At 43.6% G+C, this 25,072-nt stretch overlaps 1 protein-coding gene across 1 annotated transcript in view; it reads right to left on the bottom strand.

Moving 5' to 3' along the window:
* The window catches only part of si:ch211-51a6.2 (neurotrypsin), a 77,685-nt gene that overhangs the window by 23,277 nt on the left and 29,336 nt on the right, over positions 1-25,072 (bottom strand). Inside the window, exons 7-13 of the mRNA XM_041946884.1 lie at positions 22,197-22,375; positions 8,570-8,711; positions 4,255-4,469; positions 3,908-4,049; positions 3,288-3,563; positions 2,660-2,782; positions 1,796-2,076 (exon numbers count right to left, since the gene is read on the bottom strand). Coding sequence (XP_041802818.1) covers positions 1,796-2,076; positions 2,660-2,782; positions 3,288-3,563; positions 3,908-4,049; positions 4,255-4,469; positions 8,570-8,711; positions 22,197-22,375 — 1,358 coding nt within the window. The remainder of the gene's footprint in view (positions 1-1,795; positions 2,077-2,659; positions 2,783-3,287; positions 3,564-3,907; positions 4,050-4,254; positions 4,470-8,569; positions 8,712-22,196; positions 22,376-25,072) is intronic.

The following is a 25,072-nucleotide window of genomic DNA, read 5'->3' as shown; positions in this document are numbered from 1 at the left end:
TAGCTAGCAATTAACATTAACAGTATAGGTGAATCTAGCTTTATTGTCTTCTTCTGTTCCTCTTAGCAGGTAGCGGTTAGCACGTAACATTAGCTAAATGGTAGCATCGGAACTGTATTGTCTTCTTCTGTTCTTCTTAGCGGTTAGCATTAGCAATAGTTAAATGGTAGTATCGGTACTGGCCACTACCTGGAGCATCTCTGGGTCAGTTGAATGTGGCGGTGCTGTTTGGATTGTGTAGGAGCAGTGTGAACTGGCACTAGGGGGGGTGACTCTGGGACGCCGGAGTTCACTGCCTAACCTCCTGGAGGTGTAGTGGAACTAAGTAGGCGAAACACTGTTGAAGGGAGGTTTCCACCTGATGACCCCCAGAGATGTGTTAGGAATCACTGCTCTTTGGCATATATAGAGGCAGATTAGAGCTCCAAGGTTCTTCACTGAGAATGAATCCTCTTTTTGAGCACAAGTATCTTGTGTTTAAATTAACTATTGCCTTAGTATATTTTCATTCTGTTATATTTTTAATTGCTTTACGAATATTTTTATTGCATGTTGGTTTATTTTATTTTATTTTATTGTAGTTATCTTAATTTTATTCTTTCTAATCTTCTTATCTTTCTTACTATCTGTTCCTAACATGGGGGTTGCAATGAAAATTTCATTGACATGCTCAATGACAATAAAGACTCTTGAATCTTGAATCCTATAACTTCCGGCGGGCAACAGAGTCGATAATCACTGTCATTCACTTTGTTTCCTCCTTTTTTCTCTCTTTTTCTTTCTTTTTCTCCTTCCCCCTTCTTCCCCCCTTCTTCCCCTTCTTTCCGCTTCTTCCCCCGACCATACAGACTATTGTTCCCCAGCTTCCTTCACCAACTAATCTCAACAATTTCCTCATCAAAATCAACAACCTGTATTTTAGACCCCCTCCTGAACAAGCTGCTTAAAGACGTTTTACCAGCTTGTCCTGCTTTTAGCCAACTATATACCTATATCTAACCTCCACTTTCTCTCTAAAATCCTTGAGAAAGCAGTTGCTAGTCAGCTGTGCAACCTTCTGCATAATAGTTTATTTGAGGATTTCCAGTCAGGATTTAGGGTGCATCAACCTAATTGCATCAGACAAAGGACTTGACTCTGTACTAGTCTTGCTAGTTGTTAGTGCTGCATTTGATACCATTGACCATGGTATCCTATTACAGAGACAGGAGCAATTCATTGGCATTAAGGGAACTGCATTAAAACTGCATTAAGCTAAAATCCTACTTTTCAGAATGATTTCAATTTGTACAGGTTAATGATGACTCCTGTGTATGCTAAAGCCAGTCACAGGCAACTTCCAATCGCACACAGAGTCTCTCTGTTCTTTTCTCCTTCACCATCTACATGCATTCCTGTCCCACCAAGGCATGTAACTAACTTGGCTTCTTCCCTGAGCCACCAGGTTTGGTTTTATGTTCTGAATGTTGTTAGGTTTAGGCTAGTAAAACACTGAATTTACAGTTAGGGAAATATGGTGGTTGGTTAAATACTGAAAATTCTTCATTTTCCTGTCTGTGGTTCTCTGTTCTGAATGTACAGAAATTTGCTATCTGTTCATCTGATGCTGGACTGGGCAATTGTTTCCTGGTAGTGATCAACAAACCTTCATGTTTGATTAAAAATTAAAAATATTTTTTGTCACTTTGTGATGAAAGTATTATGGAAGACAAATAGACAAAAAATCAAATGCTACAATTATTTTATCCCTTTGAGGACAGTGTTCAACACGCGACGGTTCGAAGAGTGAAATTACCTGTGATGCCCCAGCCAGTGATTACACAGGTAGTAGGCCTCTTCTCCCACTTTTTATGTGGCTCTGGCAGACACACTGCACCAGTGTGAGGGTTGAATGCCACACAGTTGCCCTCTGTGCCTTTGAGCCGAAGAAGGGCGATGTCATACTCCCAGCCCTGATTGTGGTACTTTCTGTGGATAACGATGCGTTCAGGGGACAAGGTGCGTTCAAAGTCATCCTCCTCCTCAGTATGGTGGTCACCCAGGCGCAACACATAGCGGAACGGGTCTCTTCCAAATCTGGAGGAGCATAGAAAAATGGGAAATGATGGTCTAATCCCATCACAGTAGTGTTACTACAGCTCAGGAGGATTTAGTTTTGACAAATACAAAGTACACAATATTACACACCCATGGTGAAGCCATCTAATGTAACAGGAAAAAAAAAAACACTTATACATTGAAGTGACTCTTATAGGGACTTAAAGTGACTTTAAGTTGTATGTGTAGCCCTGGTTAAAAGTCATTTAGACATTAAAATATAAATAATTTGCATACCATGGTCATAATATGGTTAAAAAAAATATGGTTAAAAATGTTCATATGAAGGGATAAAAGTAAGGAAACTTAAAAGTAGTAACCTGTACAGTTAAATCGTTGGAGTTCATGCAAATGAACATAGTTTTGACATGTATTTGAGCCAGCATGTGAAATCATAAAAGACCATCCAACTTGGCTAGCAGCCGCTGCTACTACATAGTACATAGATAATTATGGCTGGAAAAGGGACTATGTGGCATCAATGTGAGCGACGTATCATATTTTTTAGCTTTGTAATGTTTCTAATGATAATAGGTGATCATTAGAGGGAACTGTTTCGTACCTCTTGAAGCAGTGGGCAGCTGTCACAACCCAGCAAGGGTTGATGAGTGATGCGCCACACAGAGGATGATTGCCTTTAGACTGAGACCTGAGCCACAGAGACACCTGCCAAGGCCACTCACCCCTGAAATCACAAATACTAGAGTTAGGCCTTCACAGGGCTGCTGCTCCACAATTCCATTGACTTGTCTGGACAACTGAACACACACACACACACACACACAAAATCATGTTTTCATCACTTTTGGGGATATTACATTCATTTGGAGACTTAAACTAACCCTATCCATAACCACTAGTTGCCTAACCCTAACCTTAACCTAAACCTAAACTTATCCTAGCCTTAACCTCTTAACCTCTAGATTTAGGTTTTGGGAACTTGCACTTTGCCCCAATAAGGTACACACACACACACACACTCACACTGAAGTGACTCAGTGCTCAGGGCTAAAATGGACATACTACATAGCAAAAATTAGGCGGTGTAAGTACTGTCATAAGGCCTATGTTGGTGTTCCATGGCTACACATGGGCTGAAAGAGACAGAGAATCAAACTCAGCTCTAACATTTGAGTGTGTGAATCTACAGACATTACCTTGCAGCAAGACTGTTGTGTCTAGATGCTAACCTCAGTGACTTATCTCCTCCTATGATCCTGCGTCGACGAAGCTGGTTATTGAGTTTCAGGCCACAGGACTGCATTGCCATGGCACGATCTCCCACAGGATCCAGGGTGTAATCACAAATGACACCTGCATCCTCACTGTGACGACAGTCATGGCTATCTTGATCCAAAGGGCACTGACCTAAGGACATCTCAGTGCCCAAGCACTGAACATTGTCCAGATGGATGGGACCTTGACCCTCGCCAAAGTACGCCATGGATCGAGCTTTAGCCACACCACTGGGAGGACAGCGCACAGAGCATCATTACTATTTGTTCCTTTTCATTCTATGTATTCGTTCTATGTATTGCCAAAAGATAGATAGATAGATAGATAGATAGATAGATAAATACACACATACACACACATAAATGTCTGTACAAAATTTCATAGCAATTAATACAGTAGTTGTTGAGACATTCCAGTCAGTCAGCTTGTCAAAATGTCAAGCTGGAATGGACATATTTCCTGGAAATTTTCTGTGTACATTCATGCTCCCAAAAGGATGAACCCTTTCCATTTTGGACAGTTTTTGTCTAGCTGTGTTAGGCAAAAATATCAGAGAAAGTGTAATAATACTGACATGAATCCCAGCTGTCTGCAAACAACAGCTGCATTGATATCATTCCAGCCATCATCACATACACTTCCCCACTGGCCATTAATGAAGACCTCCACTCTACCCTCTTTCCTGCTCTCTCCAGCAACCAAACGCACCAGAGGGCCTGCAGACGAAAATAACAGGAAAAAACGTGTGATTATTGTGTTGTTGATGATACTTATTTCTGCCCTAAGGTTTTCAGATGCTGGCAAGTTTTGACATATCCTGAGGTATGCTTGCCTTTACAAAGATAACAAATACAAATCTTACAAACAGGAAAAGGAATTATCTGCCTTCTTTTCTCCATAGCCACCCTTGTGTGTACTTACCAATAGGGGGCAAAAGGCCTGGTATCTCATTAGTATCACCTTCCCTCTCACAGCGGACACCTACATCCTCACTGTGAGAGCAGTCATGTTGGCCCCACTCCGCGTGGGTGCAGGCTAGTAGAGTGGCTTCCGTTCCCCGACACTGCACCTCATCCAGCAGAATCAGCCCGCGGCCTTCCTCATACATCCTGTCATGAGCCACCTCTGCTCGGCCGCTGCAAACAAGTCATGACCACAGAACATTTATCTCTCTATGGGCAGTTGTTTTAATGGTATGAAGAACAACATCACCAAAACTGTGGTTATTGTGGGAAACACTTTTGTGCAAATACTCATGTTAAATGTTATGCTAAATCTGTGTTGGGGTTACATAATGATTTATCTGTAACAACAGAAATAGAATAATTTGCTTTAAATTGCAGATTCCATTCGATTCAATTTGTAATGATTTTCTCCAAAATCTGATGGATGCAAATAAGTTTTTCTATGGATTTATACCCTTGTGCATATTGTGGTTCTCAGTATTATGAAATTGGTGGAAAAAACACAAAAACCTTACATTGTTATTTATTCACAAGAATGACACAAGTAAAGTGTATAATTTAACAGTCGGATGGCGCTGCGGATGGCTGCCTCGGTATTGCACTCTCTACTACTAAAACTACTATTTTTGTTTATTTGTTGCACTTTGAGCTGTCACTCACTGATACAGTCAGGAGGATCTGTCAAACACTGGTTAATCTACAGGTCAGACTGTTTCTCCACTTCTCATTGAGCCACAAAGTTTTTCTGAATGTCCTTTCTGTTGGAGGAGCAACAGCTCTGTGTGGGATATGCAGGAAACAGAAGGGGGAAGTGCTCATTAAGGTGAGACAGTGGGAAATTCGTATAGTGCTCCTGTCCTATCCTGCCTATAGTTAAAGTATAACTTTCGTTTTTTACAACCTGGACTTTATTTGTAGCATTAAATACGACCATTTAGACACCCAGACAACTTTGGTGGCATTCAGAGTCGTTTTGAAGAAATTAGCCCCAGAAGAGCAGCGCGTATATCCGTATAATGCGAGTAATTAGGGCACCCGTGCGTAGCCTCTATAAACGCATAATCTGCGGCGAAACTCGTTCATATTCCAATATTTTGTTATGACACGCTGGCGCTATTCCCCTCTGAGCCCGTGGTGGCATGTTATCAACATCTAGTGTCTCTAGACAACTACTTCTGATGTGGATGACGTCATTTTCGAGCACCGTGCGCTGCGAGCGACCAGCCACAACACGGCTAACTCTCGGCTAGTTTAGCTGTAGTTTGCGACTGTTATTTTTCACAAAATGGATGAATATTTTTCCGACTCTGAGGTGGTGGACGATGACTTTGTTTACGATGGACGTCCTTACCGTGTGAGCCAGAGTACACGGACGAGGAGCTTGTTGAAAGGAAAACGCGGATGCAGAGAGAGGAACAGCTGGCCAAACAACAAAAACGGCTGCGCGTCCACGAGTAGACGGTAACTGGTGGTGTTCTTGTGGACAATGTTCATCGATGACAACAGAGGAGGAATGCCTCTGTTGCTCAGAGTATTACTTGCGGCCCACAGATACGCATCTGGATGTGTAAATGTCTGTGTCACAACACTGGAGGATTTCCGCGCAATGATAAACTTTCTATCAAACAAAACCAAGGCAAATAAACAATCTATACATGTGTGTAAGCTACTTACTCAATCGAAAGTTGCCCATTTGGTCCTGCAGGCTTTGGCTCAGTCTTCCAGTTCACTTTAGGGACACGAAAAAACGTCTCCACCACTGCCCGGTTCATCATTGTGCGGAAATCCTCCAGTGTTGTGATACAGACGTTTATTGACACATCCTCCTCTGTTGTCATCGATGAAAATTGTCCACAAGAACACCACCAGTTACCGTCTACTCGTGGACGCGCAGCCGTTTGTTGTTGTTTGGCCAGCTGTTCCTCTCTCTGCCTCCGCGTCCTCCTTTCAACGAGCTCCTCGTCCGTGTACTCTGGCTCAAACGGTAAGGACGTCCATCGTAAACAAAGTCATCGTCCACCACCTCAGAGTCGGAAAAATATTCATCCATTTTGTGAAAAATAACAGTCGCGAACTACAGCTAAACTAGCCGACCGCCGCAGAGTTAGCCGTGTTGTGGCTGGTTGCTCGCAGAGCGCGGCGCTCGAAAATGACGTCATCCACGTCAGAAGTAGTTGTCTAGAGACGCAGGATGTTGATAACATGCCACCACGGGCTCAGAGGGGAATAGCACCAGCATATCATAACAAAATATTGGAATATGAACGAGTTTCGCCGCAGATTATGCGTTTATAGAGGCTACGCACGGGTGCCCCAATTACTCGCATTATACGGATATACGCGTCGCTCTTCTGGGGCTAATTTCTTCAAAATGACTCCGAATGCCACCAAAGTTGTCTGGGTGTCTAAATGGTCATATTTAATGCTACAAATAAAGTCCAGGTTGTAAAAAATGAAAGTTATCCTTTAAGACAATCGAAAAGATGGTCCATTGATGCAAAGCTGGAACTACAGGTCTGCTTTGATTGTACTGATGAGAGTGTTTTGGGGGCTGGAGCAACAGATCTGGGTGAAATCACTGACACTGTGACATTTTAGTTTGTGTGAGGACTTGTGTGTGCCAACTAAAAGCTTCTGCCCATATAAACTATGTTTCTCGGCTAATCTCAGGGCACTTCGCCAGGCTAAGGAGGAGGCCTATGGAAGTGGGGACAGAGCCCTGTATAACCAAGCCAGAAACACACCTACTAGGGAGATTAAATTAGCAATGATGTGCTACCAACCCTTTGTCAGTGTGGAAAAAACTGCAGGGGATTACCTACTAGAGCAGACCATCCCCCCTGGGTGAATTATGGATGAAATTACTTTTTTCTGCTCTGTAAGTTAGTGCCTTGGTGATGATTTTTAGATGCACACTAAGGAGAGAAAATGGATGGCAATGGTTAGATTGGGTCTTTATTATGTTTAAGGAGGAGGAATTGTACCTGTGTTCATGTTGAACACTTTATTTTGAATTTTGTTTTATTTCAGATATCAGTCTATTGAAGAGTAGGGCTAGAATGGACCAGAGGTGTTCATAGAACTCTGCAGGGAAGCCATCGGGTCCTGTTGCTTTGTTATTGGACACAAGATTGAGGGCAGTGGAGAGTTCATCCAGTGTTGTTGGCGTTGTTGGCATCTGCAATCAAGACTCCCCTGCTACATAAGTATTTAAGCACCAGCTTTCAATCCAGTATGCATCAAATTGTCTGTTATGCAACATGGTAACACCGAGTCTCCAGTCTCTGAGTTAGCCCTGTCTCACTGCTGCTTACCTGCCTTCCTGATCCCTGTGTGTTTTGTCCAATTCCATGGATATTCCACACTACAAATTTTAGTGATGAAATTTTGAAAGGGATGCTATAAGTCAGACTTAAATGTTGATGTACTGTTGATGATGGAATGTCGGGTGTTTTGGTTGTTCTTTTTGTTGTAGTTATCAAATTTAGCATTGATCGACCGTGGTAGGTTGTTGTTGAGGCTGGGACTTCCCACCAGTCAGTCTCTTGGATGAAAGGCGAAATGTCAAGAAATGTATTGAATGTATCTAGCAAAGCTCTCATTTCACAACTTGATCTACGTTTCAACCTCCATCAGCAATCATGGTCGTGACATCATGAAATCAAGTGGATGAATGGATGCTCAGACATCCCAATGAACTTCAGAAGGAGTAAGTCATAGGAAGGGCACAGGAAGGAGAAGTACAGCTCCTTTTGAATTGAAAGGAACCAGTTGTGGCAGTTTAGGATTTTGATCAGGATACCTCATAGACCCATCTCCGAGGAGGTATTGCTGGCACGTGCAACTTTGAGGAGATCCCTGTGCAAATGAACATGCTGTATTTATGATATATCGCAGGAAATGCCTTGGGATCCCCAGAGTAAGCTGGAGGATGTGGCTTGGGAGAAAGGCATCAGGACTATTTTGGCAAGCCTTCCATCACAACTGGAACCCAGATACAAGGCATGAAAATGGATTGATGGATATTTATAAGACTCTACGAATAGCAAAATTGTGAGTTTGTTGTTCAGTCTTTGTGGGTTTTAAAAATGATTCATTTTCCTTTTGCTTCATAATCGAATAGAAACTGTTCATAAGAATGACTATCTGCAGACATGATGGCACATGGCTGTTCACCCCTACTTTAGATTGATATGAAATCAGAGGGCAGTATACAAGCTTCTAAGACACAGAGGTGTTCCGTAGTGACTCAGATGTAGTGAAGCACTGACCTGAAGCCCAGCTGTCTACACACTACCTGGGCGTTGAGCTTGGTCCAGTTGTCATCACACACACTGCCCCATTCTCCCTGGTAGTAAATCTCCACACGACCGTGCCAGTGACTGTCTGCTCCAACCAGACGAACCGCACCATCTGCAGTTTAAAAAAAAACAAAACTATATAATGGCAACTAAATTTGCTGTACATTTTTGAAAGGGTTTTGTGTCTCATAAAAAAAGTAATGCACAGACATATACACTAGGGCTACAAAACATCCACTGAACAAGTGCATGGCCCAAAAACAGGGCCAATTCCTGGGTCAAGATGCAGTAGCCTACCAACATCTTTGAGAACACAATAGAAAGAGAAGATCATTTGATTGAAAGGGAAAGATGGACAGCTATTTTAAATTGGAACAACCATCAGACTGGAAGATGTCTCTACTTTAGCATTGCAGTGCTTTGACTTAGATTCTAGCAGTAGCATTTAGCTCAAAGCTAAAAGGCAATGGCAACGCAATGGCAGAAAAATGCTAACATTCTGTCATACAGCAGGTGTAATATTTGCTAACATATGCTAATTAGCATTAAACACAGAGTTCAAGGTTCATTTACTTGTTATTCCACACCACGAGGGTGCAAAAAGCAAAATGTGGCTTTTTTTTGTAATTTATTGATAATACTAATAGTAATAAAATTTATTTGTTTCGAACCATTCATGCAATAAAGAAAAGTGCATTACAACAAAGAAATCACATGCACAAAGTGCATAGTGCATAGAATGAACATCTAAACAAAGATAGAAAATTAATACAAAATAAGATGGAGACTAAAACCCACTTGATAATGTTAATAGAAGTAAGATAAAAATAAGGATGAAAATAGAAGCATCAAAAGTCTCCACACTCTTCTTATTCCTTTACTACAGTGACAGTTTAGAATTTAACTTAGTTGGCATGACCTGAGAAAGTATTTTTGCCACTATGTCAAAATATTTCAAAGTAAATAAGCATAACAGAGCCTCCAAATTTCCCAATGGGCACAAATGCATTATTGGGTTTATTAACTGAAAAAAGCCTATTTCAGCCGTTCCCAGGACACCTTCCCATGGGTTTAACCTCACTGTGGGTATTATCTGTGCCAGTCTTTTATAAAGTAGAATGCATGAAGTAGAATGCAAAACATAAGATGGAAAGTAAACCGGACAGCAATAATAAAATATATTCAAAAATAGAGTATATAGAATGCATAAAATCAGGTAAACTACAATATTTTAAAAGAAGTACATACACAAGTGAGAGGCAAAGTGCAAATGTTTCAGGCCTATATCAGGAAAGCCATAGCTAAGTTACGGCTTGGGTGAAAAAATACTAATGCAGACAGGAGGAAGGGCTAGTGCTATTTTTATTGAATTTATTAACCAAGATAACGAAAAAACAAGTAGGCAGGCACAAATCTAACAAAAGTCAAAAGTCCAAGAAGGTAGCACAAATCCACACAGGAGTCTGGGTTCAAAAATGAGAAACAAAGCAAAATCCAAAAACTTCCACAAGAAGAAACAGAAATCCTTAACTCAAGGCACTCAGTCCAAGATAGCACAGCACAAGTGGCAGCCTCTCTAAGCATCTCCGACCGTTCTTCTCTGTTTAAGTGTTTTCCTGTGTGTTTCTCATCTTTTTTCCGTCACTAGTCTTGGTCAATCGTGCATTCTTGCGGATGTACAACTGGTGAGACTACTGATTTGCTTTTTACTCTTTGTGGACTTTTAAAAATGACATTGGGTGACCCATTCAGCCACAGCTCCATTGTTTACACTCGGGGCCAGCTGTTAGCACTGCGCAACACCGGCGTACTCCCAGCGGAAAGAGAGCTGGCGTTTAGTGCCGGGACAAGTGACAACGGTATAAACCATCCATACCGTCTCTTATTATGGGGAATGTAAGATCTCTCCCGAATAGGATGGAAGAGCTAACGGCGCTAACCAGACTGCAGCGGGGGTATCGGGAGTGTAGCGTCATGTGCTTCACAGAGACGCAGCTGAACAAACTCACGCCGGACACGCATGCCGCTTTAGATTATTTTCATCTGCTGGGAGCGGACAGGCGAGCGATGAAGTGTGGTAAGAGGAAGGGTGGAGGCATACCGATGTTTGTGAACAAAAGATGGTGTAATCCAGTGCATATTAGTGTAAAGGAGCAGTGCTGTAGAAGAGACTTTGAGCTGCTAGCTGTTAGCATCTGGCCGTATTACCTGCCGAGGGAGTTCTTGCATGTCATCGCGATAACTGTGTACACCCCCCCTCCCCTCGGCCGACGTGGGAGCAGCGTGTGTGCTCCTACACAATGTGATCTCACAGCTGCAGACATCGCACCCCCAAGCCTCCTCCTTATCTCTGGAGATTTAAATCATGGTTCCCTGTCCTCAACTCTCCCCACCTTCACCCAGTATGTCAAATGCCACACCAGAGACAATAATACACTGGATTTACTGTATGCAAACACCAAGTATGCTTACAGCTCTTCACCCCTCCCCCCACTGGGCAGATCTGATCACAACCTGGTTCATCTGCAACCTACTTACATACCTTTGGTGAGTAAACAATGGCCAACCATTAGGTATGTGAAGACATGGTCAGATGAGTCCAGTATGACACTGAGGGACTGTTTTGACACCACCGACCCGGGGAGGACATTGACAGTTTGACAACATGCATCTCGGACTACATTAACTTTTGTGTGGACGTCACTGTGCCAACCAGAAAGGTTTCCCAAATAACAAACCCTGGGTGTCCCCTGATCTGAAAACCATACTGAATGAGAAGAAACTGGTTTTTAAGTCTGGGGACAGAACTGAGTTGAAGAGGGTGCAGAGGGAGCTGAAAAGCAGGATCAGGAAAGGCAAAGAGAGCTATAGGAGGAAGCTGGAGGAGCGCCTGCAGGGGAACAAGGCGAGAGAGGTTTGGAGGGGCCTGAAAACCCAGAATCTGGAGACCGAGAATGGGCAAATGAGCTGAACCTGTTTTTTAACAGGTTTGATTCTATCCCCATTCCCTCCCCCATCCACCTGAGCCCAGACCAGACGGAGTTACCTCCCAGCATCCCCTCCCTTCCCCCCAGTGCATCCCTGACACCAGCAGCTCCGTCTTCACACCACTTCACCCCCCTCCAATTCAAATCACAGACTTCAGACCCAGCACCCCTCCTCACCCAACAGGAGCCACCCCCTGTCCCCCACCCGGCCTCTACATAACAGCTGATCAAATGAGGAAGGAGCTCAAGAGGACGAAGATAAGGAAGGCTACTGGCCCTGATGGCATCAGCTCCAGACTGCTCAGGGATTGTGTAGATCAGCTCCATGGAGTTGTTCAGCACATCTTCAACTTGAGCCTCTGCCTGGAGAGAGTTCCTGCCCTGTGGAAAACTTCCTGTGTGGTTCCAGTGCCAAAGACTGTGCATTCCCAGTCGTGAAACATCTTCTACAACCTCACGCAAGTCCAGTTGCCTTTGTAAAGCACTTAGAACTACAGACAGACAGATGTGAATTGAACCTCCAAAAAAAGAGGAAGAAATTAGACTCAAGTTTTCTCCTCTACTCCACAGGAAAAACTGATTGTTGCTGCCAGTTTTCAAATAGAACTTGAACAAGCTACCATGACTTAAATGAGAAAAAGTGTGTGTAGAAACATACAAACACATTTCTCAGCACACTAATTATTTTGCTGTGCTCCCATACAGTGGTAATGGGAGAAAATAATAAATCACATCTGGTATGTAAATTATGTTATTGACGCTAAACATGCTGTAAGCTTCAGGCTCAGGAGAGGCAAAGGGAGTCTGCATTTTTATGATTGTATGTGTGAACAGTGTGTTGCAGGGCAATCCGGAAATCTCCTTCCAGCTAGTTTTTAACACCCTTCCACATCCAAAGTCATCTGACTGTTTCATGACAGCCATGTTACCTAACAACCCGCATGTGACATCAGCAACTCTCAATGTGTAAATGAAGAGATAAGACTTAACCTACAGAGATTAAGTGCCCAGGAATCCCCACCAGTCAGTCAAAACAGGTATTCAGATAGGAGATGAAATGTCTTCAAAACTATATAGCAAGTCCAATTGCCTTTGATTTAGCACTCCTAGAAATCACAGTGGTATCTGTTATTAGAGGTTTCCTGCTTATATGTTGTGGCTTGAAAAAGTATTCATATCCCTGAACTTTTCCACATTTTGTCACGTTCCTTCCACAAACATAAATACATTTTATTGCCATTCTATGTGAAAGACCAACACGAAGCGGCACACAATTGTAAAGTAGAAGGAAAATTATAGATGATTTTCAATTTTTTTTTACAAATAAAAAACTGAAAAGTGTGGTGTGCAAAAGGATTCAGCACCCTTTTTCTCTGAGTGCAACCAGTTGCCTTCAGAAGTTGCCTGATGATTGCTGAATGATCAAATGTTGACCAAAATGTTGACTGAGCTTGAGTTGTTTTGCAAAGAAGAATGGGCAAAAATTTTGGTCTCTAAATGCGCAGAGCTGGTAGAGACATACACCAAAAGACCTGCTGCTGTAATTGCAGCGAGAGGTGGTTCCACCAAGTATTGACACAGGGGGGCTGAATACTTTTGCTCGCCACACTTTTCAGTTTGTTTTCAACAAAAATTTGAAAATCATGTAGAATTTTCCTTCTACTTCACAATTGTGTGCTGCTTTGTGTTGGTCTTTCACATAAAATGGCAATAAAATATATTTATGTTTGTGGTCGTGTAACAGGTGTGTTCATGCATCACAGTTATAATTCACCAAAAGTCCATCCTTAGTATTTATTTTCATTTTGTCATATCGTTTTCATGTTGGATTATTTATTTGACGTATATTGGTATTTTATTTTGAAATTCGTTTTATTTTGGTGACTTCCTGTAAGGACGGCACTTCCTGTAATTTCGCGCTACTCTCCTCAGACGGCGTGAGACTCCGCTGAGGAGAGGTAACTTCATTTAGTCGCTCTGGTTCTCAGAGCTCAAGTACAGTTAAAAACACTCCGAAGTTGTTGAAATTTGTGTTGTTGGGTTCACATGTATCATATGAACATAAGGTGTGCTTTGTGTTGACTTTTTTGAGGCACCATGTAACGTACAGTAGCGGTATTCACATGCTAGTTTACCGATCTTTAAGCTAGGCTAAGAGAAGAGCATGTGTGTTGTTTCTCATGCAGTTTGCCGTGTTTCTCCTCTTTCTTTTAGAGGTGTGCATGTAGAAACCCAGAAGAGTTGCTGTACTTATTTTTATTTCATTTTGCACAGGTATGTGAGCTCATGGTTTGTCATTGATGTTATAATGTTCATTATAAAACATAAAAATTGCCACTGTTGAGTGTAAAAATGTATTTGTGTTTCCAAATGTTAGGTTGAATGAATTATATGAATTTATAAAAACATGCATTAGCTCAGACGGCGTGAGACTCCGCTGAGGAGAGAGGTGTGCATGTAGAAACCCAGAAGAGTTGCTGTACTTATTTTTATTTCATTTTGCACAGCTGGCCTGAAATAAATCCTGCTCCAGTGGCAAAACAGCTATGGTCCCCGTCTCATCCATTTGCACAACACAACGCAGAGATTTATCGCAGTGAGACAAGAGTGGTAGGCCAGACCGGCTACAGTGGTGCCGTGACCTGGATCCGCTCCACTCCAGGCTGGTTCGTCGTCATCGTGGTTCCTGGAGCTGTGGATCAACATCAGCTTGGTCACCAGAGGTTGCTTTGTCTCACATGTTAATGTTAAGATTTTTATTAACATGGTTTTAAAAAACTAAGAAAAAAAGGTTATTCTTCTATTGTTAAACATTTTATGTCCTTGAGGTGAGTTTAAAGGCCAAAGTTTTTTTTCTGTATATTTAAGTTATTCAAGTGGTTAAAACTGAACTTTATATGTCTTTTCTGGAAAAATGGATGATAAAGGTCAGCTTAACAGTTTCAGTCTCGGTTTTGGGAGAGGTAGGCTGCCTGCCACCCCAGTTAGACATGTAAATGTTGCAGGCTCTCCAGCTTTCTGTTCTACTCGCATTCATGACTGTACAGCTGCTAGTCTCCAGCACAGTAACACACTCCCTGACAACTCCGCTACAACTGACCCGGCTTTAAATGACTTAATAATACACATTGCACAGCAGGTGGGACAAACTATAAGGGATCAGTTAAAGGAAGAATGTAGAGAAAGTGGTGTACAAGCTCAGAGCAATGTCAGCCAGTTGCCTAGTGACTCTACTTACCTTAACCTGACCGGTGCCAAGTTGGTCCTACAGTCAGATGTGAAAGAGCCCCCCAGTCTTCAGAGGAGATGGGTCAGACAAGATCACAATGTGCGAGTGGGAAGAATTGATGAAAACCTACTTCAAGAAACGAGCCATACCCGTAACAGATCAACATTCTGAGATAATGTCTAAGTTAATGGGAAAAGCCAAAGACATTGTAAGAATCACTCTAAGGAGCAGTCCTTCACTGAAGCCACAAGAGAGCCCAGAAGTAATCTACAACATTCTCAGTCAACATTTTGGTGAGGTGAGTTATTCATGTATGCCCATGGCAGACTTCTACGGTACAGTCCCGACAGCAGGAGAAACTCCTCTAGAGTATTGGGTTCGGCTAAACAAGGCAGTTGATGCAGCCGAAGAAGGTTTGAAAAGGCTGGGTCGACATTTAGACAACCCCTGTCAAGAAGCTGCTATGATGTTTGTTAAATACTGTCCAGATCCCTCACTCGCAGCAGTCTTCAGGTTTAAAACACCAGACAAGTGGACTGTTAGTGATATTCAAGAGCAGACAGATCAATATCAGATCGAGGCCAGAGGACAGAAGCTCTCCAAGTCAAAGCAGCCTGCACTTGTCACAGTTAACATCCAGACTCCTGCACCTGATAACTTAACACCAACATGTCAACCCAGAGAGTCCCCTGTGCAGGTTGAGGATAACCCAGCAGTCAAATCCCCCTGTAATGACAGTTGCTTGAGAACACTGATTGGTCTCTTTGATCGTGCTTTATCACAAAATGTCCTGGCCACAGACAAACCAATCCATCCAGCACAAACTCACCAAAGATCCTGTAGAGTCTGTCAGTCTCTCAAGCACTCCACCCTTGCACACTGCAGGCAGGAACGCTTGTGTCTGTCATGTTTTGAGCCAAATCACATCAAAAGAAACTGCCCTCGTCGCCTGCCTGCTCAAAGTCAGTTTGTCCCTCAGCCACAAAACTCCCAGCCTTTAAACTGAGTGGTCCGCATTGGGAGAGGGGGCATGTGGACACTAGAGAAGAAGCCCTCAGTAAAGACGACATTGAACAGCATTATATTAAAGTATGCGCAGCTGCTCCAGTCAATGCAAAGGTGATAGTTCAGAATACACAGAGAATGGGTCCTTTTGATGAACTGTTTTACACCTCTGTCAGCATCAACAACAAGTCACACATAAAGGGGATGCTGGACTCTGGTTCCATGGCCTGCACACTGAGCGAGCAAGCAGAACTAAAGATGTTAAGTGACAATGTTCTATCAAATTCTATTCCTCTGACTGAAGAGATTGTTCTTGTGGGCTGTGGTGGAAAACTCAGCAAGCCCAAGTGCATGTATGAAGTTGAGATGAAAGTGTATGGAGAGACCTGTGTTGTTCCTGTTCTTGTTGTGCCAGGCCAACGTGATGATTTAATCTTAGGCACAAATGTTATCAGGTTTCTCATGCATCAGCTGAAAATAACCAATGACTATTGGCGTCTCGTCTCCAGTGGCAATCTTCTTCCTGAGTGTGAGCAGTTTCTTGACCTCATGGCAAACTCATCCAGGTGGAGAGGTGAGGAGCTCCCGGAAAAGATCGGCACATCTTGTGTGGGGTAAGCTACCGTACAATGTCCCTATGTCACCAGGAAGTACAGTCATTGTCGAACCCACCTCATCAAAGACCATGCCACGCAACATCATGGTTGGCCGTGTCATTACGCCACTTTGGGGAGACAGATGGGTTCCCATGAAAGTGACTAACCTGTCCAACAAGCCAATAACCCTCAAGAGAAACAGTAAGCTGACAGATGTGTCTCCCTGTTTAGCTGTAGAAGACTTTGAAGTTTTCCAGGGTTCCAGCCAGCCTGAAAAAGCTGAAACAGAGAACAGTCATGACTATGTCAAGCTCACAGATCTGAAACAGCGGTTGCAACAAGTCGGTCTCAGCAACATTGACATCGACCTGTGTCACGCTGGTGATGAAGGGAAAAAGAAGTTAGTTGAGCTGCTCGAAAAGTACAATGACATCTTCTCAAAACACACGTTGGATTGTGGTGAGGCGAAAGGTTTTACCCACCACATCAGACTTACCGATGAGAGACCTTTTCGCCTTCCTTACCGCCGCGTGCCACCAGCGCACTACCAGAAATTGCGGCAGGTCCTGTCTGAGATGGAGGAGCAAGAAATAATCCGGAAATCAGTGAGTGAATATGCATCTCCTCTGGTCCTGGTGTGGAAAAAGGACGGCAGCTTAAGACTATGCACTGACTTTAGGTGGCTGAATGCTCGCACATTCAAAGATGCGCACCCACTGCCACATCAGTCGGACTGCCTCGCTGCGCTGGGAGGAAACACTTACTTCAGCACCATGGACCTGACCTCTGGGTTTTATAACATCCCAAGGGCGGAGGGAGACAAGAAGTACACTGCATTCACAACCCCTGTGGGTTTGTATGAATATAACAGAATGCCACAAGGTTTGTGCAATAGCCCTGCCTCATTTATGCGCATGATGCTCAGCATATTTGGTGACTTGAACTTTAGCAGCCTGTTATGCTATCTCGATGATTTGCTTGTGTTTGCTTCGACAGAAGAGGAAGCTTTGGAGAGGCTTGAGGTTGTGTTTCAGCGGCTGCGACTTCACAACCTTAAGCTGAGTCCTAAAAAGTGTCACTTGATGCGATCTTCAGTCAAGTTTCTTGGTCACATCATAGATGGCAATGGAGTGGCTGTGGATCCATCAAAAGTTGATGTAATCACAAAAATGTCCAAAAGTGATCTGATGGAAGAAGATGGCTGCACCCCATCAGTGAAAAGGATAAAGTCTTTCCTCGGAATGGTATTCTACTACCAACACTTCATTCCAAGTTGCTCTGCCATAGCAAAGCCACTCTTTGCTCTCACTGCTGGACAAAAGAAAAGAGGAAAGGTCCATTCAAAAGCAAATGTTGGCTCAATCAGGAAGCTCAAACCCTCAGATTGGTCCAGTGAGTGTGATGCGGCTCTGTCTAAGCTCAAAGATTGTCTTTTGAACTGTGTCGTCCTCACACATCCAGATTTCACGCTGCCCCTGATCCTGTCCATTGACGCCTCGCTAGATGGGCTCGGTGCTGTATTGTCACAAGTACCAGCTGGACAAGAGAAAGCCCGCCCCATAGCATTTGCCAGTAAGACCTTGAGCAGTTCTCAGAAAAGGTACCCAGCTCACCGGCTAGAATTTTTAGCCTTGAAGTGGAGTGTGTGTGAGAAATTTAGCCATTGGCTGAGGGGTCATTCATTTACAGTATGGACAGATAACAACCCACTCACTTATATCATGACAAAGCCGAAGCTCGATGCTTGTGAGCAGCGTTGGGTGTCCAAGCTTGCTCCTTACACATTTGACCTGAAACACATACCTGGTTCAAAGAACACAGTTGCTGATGCTCTCAGCAGAGATCCCTTTGCGACGACAGTCAGTCATCAGCTCATCACAGAGCACTACAACCAACTGCTTGCTGAGGCCCAGGATGTCAGCTATGATGGTATTCAGGACACCTTCCGTTTAAAGGTCCAGTGTCATCGGGTAAAGAAACCATCCCGTACCAGCCCATCATCTCAGGTTAGTCCAACTAGACACTCCTGTGACACTGTGGCTGTCAGGGCTCTTTTGGATGCTCATGACCAATGGGACTCAGCTGCTGAGATTAGAGCTGTGGAGCTGTTTCAGTCTGTGCAGGATCTTTTGACACAAGGCCAAGATTCACTTCCTGTCTTCACCTTGGATGAACTCCAGCGAAGCCAAGAGCTTGACGCCACCATCTCAAAGCTTGTGCCGTTTGTCATTCGAAAAAGGCGACCATCCAGGCGTGAAAGAGCAGGCCTTGACTCAAAAGCTGTAGGGTTACTCAAACAGTGGGACAGACTTCACATTCAGAACGGTGTCCTGTACCGTGTGACTAAAGATCCCCTCAGTAAACAAAAGAGGCATCAGTTTATCTTGCCAGAGACTCTCAAGAAGAAAGCGATGCATGGTATCCATGACATCGCTGGACACCAGGGGCAGGCAAGAACTACACACCTGGCAAGACAACGTTTTTTTTGGCCCAAGATGGAGTCTGATGTAAGAGATTATGTCAAGTGCTGTCACAGATGTATTCTAGCAAAAACACCAGACCCTTCTGCTAGAGCACCACTTGAAAGCATCAGAACCTCTTTCCCCATGGAGCTCGTATGTTTGGACTTTTGGAGTGCAGAAGACAGTAAGCAGCGCGCAGTCGATGTTCTTGTCCTGACAGATCATTTTACAAAGCTAGCCCATGCCTTTCCATGCACAAACCAGACCGCCAAGCAAGTAGCTAAAAAGCTGTGGGACCACGTCTTCTGTGTGTATGGGTTCCCAGAACGGATCCACTCCGATCAGGGGGCGAACTTTGAGAGTGAGCTCATAGCTGAACTGCTCAGACTGTCAGGAGTCTCAAAGTCACACACTACGGCTTATCACCCCATGGGAAATGGAGGAACAGAGCGCTTTAACAGAACATTAGGCAGCATGCTCAGATCGTTGCCCCTCAGGGAGAAACACAAATGGACACAACAAGTACAGACTTTGACGTTTGCGTATAATGCAACAGTACATGAAACCACCGGATATGCTCCTTTCCAGCTCATGTTTGGTCGTATTCCAAGGCTCCCCGTGGATGTGATGTTTAAACAGGTGCTTCACGATCCTGTGGTTGTCGATCACAAAAGCTATGTGAAAACTCTGATGTCACATCTTAATGAAGCAGCCAGGATCGCTCAGACACATGCTGTCAAAGAACAAGACAAACAAGCAAGAGAGTACAACAAAAAAGTAAAAGGTACTCACCTGAGCATTGGAGACCGAGTACTCATCGCAAACAAAGGTGAAAAGGGAAAGAAAAAGTTAGCTGATAAGTGGGATTCAACGGTGTACACAGTTAAAGACAGAAATCTGCAGACTCACACATACAGGCTGGAGGACAACAAGGGCAAAACAAAAGTAGTGCACCGCAACTTAGTCCTAAACATCAGTTTCTTACCTGTGGTGGCGACTGAAAGAGAACTGTGTGCCACTGAGAATGAGGATGGATCAAGTGTGACAAATTCCCTGGATTCTTTGGAGGAGGAGAACTCAGAGGAGAGGACAAGTGCATGGGTGATGAGTGAATCAGCAGACGTCGAGAGTCAGGTCAGCCTGAGTGAAGGGCAGTCAGAACTGGACCAGTCCAGTCAGGATGCTGCAGAGTTGGATCATGAGGAGCTGTCTGCAGATGAGTTGATCCAGTGTGCACCTGATGGCAAAGACTCCAATAGAGACAGTGACATTAACAGTCTAGCTGCAGAACCTGATTCAGACTTCCCACATTCTTTAGACGTGCTCCCAGTAGACACAGACACCAAGTCTGATCCAGACACTGACTGTGACATAGAGTCAGGGTTACTTCAGGCAGGCCCAGTGCTTTCTACAGACTCACAGGTGCCTCCAGTAGATGCTGTTCATGACAGAGGCACACAAGTTAACCTATCAGCACCTAAGGAACATGTAGTCAGGACACGGGTTGGCAGAGTCAGTAGAAAGGTCAATCGTCTTATTGAGTCCATGGTTCAAAAGCCTTTTGATTTCAAAGATATGGCAAGTTCATTCAGCAGGAGATCTCAGTCACTCTTGAGTTTGTTTTAGTGCATTAGGGTGTCCAGATAAGTGAATGTGTTGTGTAAAATGGACAACGTCACTACTGTAATAATTTTGTGTGCAGTATGTTTTGCAAAGTTTAAGGTGACGGAGAGTTTGTATGGTGTACACGGCATCATATCGACCTTGGAGAGACTAAGGCTTGATCACCCTTATGTTCTTTCTGAACCTATTTTGTGGGTTTCTCATAGAAGGTAAAGCTCAGAGCTTTTTAACTACTTCCGTCAGGTTTCACAGAGTGTGTGACTTGTCTGTTTTTTTTGAAACACTCACATGTACAGTCTGGATTTTGGTGAAGTTAGGAGGGGTGGATGTAACAGGTGTGTTCATGCATCACAGTTATAATTCACCAAAAGTCCATCCTTAGTATTTATTTTCATTTTGTCATATCGTTTTCATGTTGGATTATTTATTTGACGTATATTGGTATTTTATTTTGAAATTCGTTTTATTTTGGTGACTTCCTGTAAGGACGGCACTTCCTGTAATTTCGCGCTACTCTCCTCAGACGGCGTGAGACTCCGCTGAGGAGAGGTAACTTCATTTAGTCGCTCTGGTTCTCAGAGCTCAAGTACAGTTAAAAACACTCCGAAGTTGTTGAAATTTGTGTTGTTGGGTTCACATGTATCATATGAACATAAGGTGTGCTTTGTGTTGACTTTTTTGAGGCACCATGTAACGTACAGTAGCGGTATTCACATGCTAGTTTACCGATCTTTAAGCTAGGCTAAGAGAAGAGCATGTGTGTTGTTTCTCATGCAGTTTGCCGTGTTTCTCCTCTTTCTTTTAGAGGTGTGCATGTAGAAACCCAGAAGAGTTGCTGTACTTATTTTTATTTCATTTTGCACAGCTGGCCTGAAATAAATCCTGCTCCAGTGGCAAAACAGTTATGGTCCCCGTCTCATCCATTTGCACAACACAACGCAGAGATTTATCGCAGTGAGACAAGAGTGGTAGGCCAGACCGGCTACAGTCGGAACGTGACAAAATGTGTAAAAGTTGAAGGGCTATGAATACTTTTTCAAGCCATTGTAACTACAGTAGAAATTCTGCTATTTAGAATCTTCTCTTCTTTGGAATATTATACTGTTTTCCACAACAATGATTACCATGTCATCTAATACGCAGATTACAAAAAGTTGGGGAGCAATGTAAAAAAAAGTAAAATAAAATGTGATTTTTGACAAATACAAAAATTAAAAAAACGGTAGAAAGAAAATATATTTAATGATTACCTCATCAACTTAACTTATCCACCTACTTTTGTGAATTTGATGCCAGCAACATGTTTCAAACAAGTTGAGAGAGGGACAACAAAAGAAAGGGAACAACAGTTGAGGAATACTTAAAAAAGAACTGTCTAAAACATTCCACAGGTTAACAGGTTAATTGGTAACAGGTGACAGGATCATGATTGGGTATGAAAGGGGCATCCTCAAAAGGAGCAGCCATTCACAAGCAAGGATGGGATAAAGTTCACCACTATGTGAAACACATGATTGTATAAAGGATATTATTATATGAGTTCGGCAACACTTTGTAAAATCATTGTTGGTAAACACAGTTCATTTGCAAATGATTGCATTCATGTATGTTTTACAGAGCAGTTTTTTACACATAATTGGAATTAGGGCTGTATGAGCATGTGAGTTAACACGTCTTTCCTTCCTTGGCTCTGACCTGTGTATGGGTTGCACGACACACCTGCGACTTCCATGTGGTCACAGCCGTGCTGTTCCCACTTGTTATGAGGGCACTCCTCCAGAGACAGTTCATTGCCTTTACACTGAACCCAATCCAGCAAGATGGGCCCAAAACCCTGGCTGAAGTGGGCCCATGTCCATGCCTTGGCCAGGCCCCTGTTGGTTAGGAAAAACAAACACCACTCAAAGAACTACATTTGGCATCTGAACATATGTACATATACACTATGATTTTATGTTTTTCTATTGCAAAATCTATTGTTGAGTACAGTGCTGAGTAAAAACATCAGGTGCAACAACATGTAAAGTTAAATATTGTACTGAAAACTGGATATACAGTGCACATAGGCTAAAATAATAGCATTCACCCTCATTAATAACAGAAATATACCATAGACATGTTTTGGGTGTAATTGACCTTGTGCTACAATAATGTAAAGACAGCAGGAGAATATATCCAGAATTGTGTTTTTGCTTGGGTTGATTCATAAAAAACTGGGGTAATATCAGGTCAAGAGGCTTATAATAGAATGGAATGTAAGATAAAATATTGCCTATTGATTTCTCCTACTTGGATTAGGATACAGGATTTAGGATCAAATACATTTTCCAGGACTACAGCAGAGTGCAGGAGATTGGTGATTGGACATCTGACAATGTGTATGATAATACAATCATTCTGCACAATGAGCAGTTTTACTTTTGTAAACTTTTGACGAAAACTCAGTGATAGTGAGTGTCTCTGTGTGATTTGGCCTTCATGATTGTGATGCTGGCAAAGGCTCAAAGTACTGGACCCAAATGCACGACTCAGACACCTTTCTCAAAACAAAAAGGCTTCAGACCTATTTATTAGAAAACACAAAAATTATCTCACAAAAATAGAAATGAAGAATGCTCAAAAATGCAAAGTACAACAAAAAAACAAAAGTACTACCAAAAGCGCTAGGGATATTTTCTGTGATAATCAAACACTAGACTCTTACTAAATGCAGGGATCACAAGGACAAAACGCTGGACTGACGTGTAACACAGGGTTGGCATGAGACAATCTGGCACAGGACAGGGGAAACGCAGACAATATATACACAAGGTAACAAGGAACAGGTGGAGACAATCAGGGCGGGGTAGACAATCAGACACGCGGGAAACACCGGGAAGTCAAGGGCCTGAAATGAGAGAAGAATTAATTTTCACAATAAGACAGGAAGTGCAAGACACAGACCAGATAGCAGTGAACAACACCTCAACAGACCCGACGATACATAACAGTACCCCCCCCTCTATGGCCGGCACCTGACGGCCCAGGCTCCTCTGGGTGTTGTCTTTTAAAGTCCCTGATCAGAGTCTTATCAATAATGAATCGGGCAGGTTGCCATGAACTCTCTTCCGGCCCGTACCGCTCCCAGTCCACCAAATACTGTACCCCCCGCCCTTGTCTGCGTGCAGCAAGAATCTTCTTCACCGTATAGACCGGTCCTCCATCCAACATGCGTGGAGGTGGAGGTGGTTTGGCTGTGGGGGTCATCGAGCTCTCCTGGACTGGCTTAATTTTCGAGACGTGGAATGTGGGAATGATTCTCATAGACCTGGGGAGTTAATGATTTTGATGTCGCCCGGGGGAGGGCTGCAGGTCCTACAGGGCACCGTCCTCAACCCTTGGCCTACTACGAGACTACTACACGAGGGAAGGAGGGGGGTGAGGGGCCAAAGGCGGCGTTGAATTGAGGGTAAGCCAAGACAAGCTGACTGCTTCGCCAAGTTGGTATCCGTCCGGCGAATGTGCTCAGAATTTGCATCCAGTTTGCGATTGAGCTCACAAATCACTTGAGTCTGAGTGCTGGCAGCCCTGCACATTCCCTCGAGGCGAGCAGCTTGCCAATTTCTGCCAGCGTCTGTGTGTGCCCACTGAATAACTTCAGGCCGCAGTTGATCCGGTACGAACAACCGGTCACTGGGACATTCGGCAGGTGATTTCACCCCCTTACTGGCTTGCTGCACATCCTTTTCTATTTGCCAGGAGACTCCTCCTACCACACAGTTCCATGGTAGGATGGGTTCGTGCTCCTTGGCTCAGGTTCATAAAGTCGAGATAGCGTGTCCAGCTTGGTGTTTTGTGACCCGGGTCTGAATGACACTGTGAACCTGAACCGACTGAAAAACAAAGCCCACCTAGCTTGTCGAGCATTTAGTCTTTTGGCTTTTTTAATATACTCCAATTTTTTGTCATCGGTCCAGACCAGGAAAGGCTGCTCGCACCCTCCAGCCAATGTCTCCATTCCTCCATGGCCATTTTAACAGCTAACAACTCTCGGTTGCCTACATCATAATGCCGTTCGAGGCATCCAACTCCACCATGAATTGCCTTTGTGGGTCCGGAACTGTGAGCACCAGCGCCGTGGTGAAGGCTGTCCTCAGGCGCTGGAAGGCTTTATCAGCTTCAGGCGACCACTGAAAAACAACTTTAGGAGAGGTGAGCCATGGATACCCCAGAATGATATCATACTGAGCTGAGTTGAACAGGTGAAAAGTCACATATTCGGGCTTTCTAGCCCCCACAGTCAGTTCACAAGGTTCAGTACAATGAGTGACTTGGAAAATGAACTGTCTATTTAGAGCACTAGCGTTCATTAGACACTCTAATTTTTTAACACCTACTTATTGAGTGCGAGCGAGTTTCAAATCCATGAAGTTATCATCTGCACCGGAATCAATCAAAGCCTCTAGCTCCACCAAGTGGTTGCTTAGAAGAAGTGTCACCTTGGTCAAAATGCGAGGAGGGTTTCGATCTTCCATTTTTCGGCTCACCAACGCCCCCCTCTTGGTTGGTGAGCCTCCCCTTTTAGCTGACAC

The sequence above is a fragment of the Chelmon rostratus genome, chromosome 11 (assembly GCF_017976325.1).
Source record: "Chelmon rostratus isolate fCheRos1 chromosome 11, fCheRos1.pri, whole genome shotgun sequence".
NCBI lineage: Eukaryota > Metazoa > Chordata > Actinopteri > Chaetodontiformes > Chaetodontidae > Chelmon > Chelmon rostratus.
Note: the sequence above shows the minus strand (reverse complement) of the source record. Positions and strands in the feature narration are given on the sequence as shown.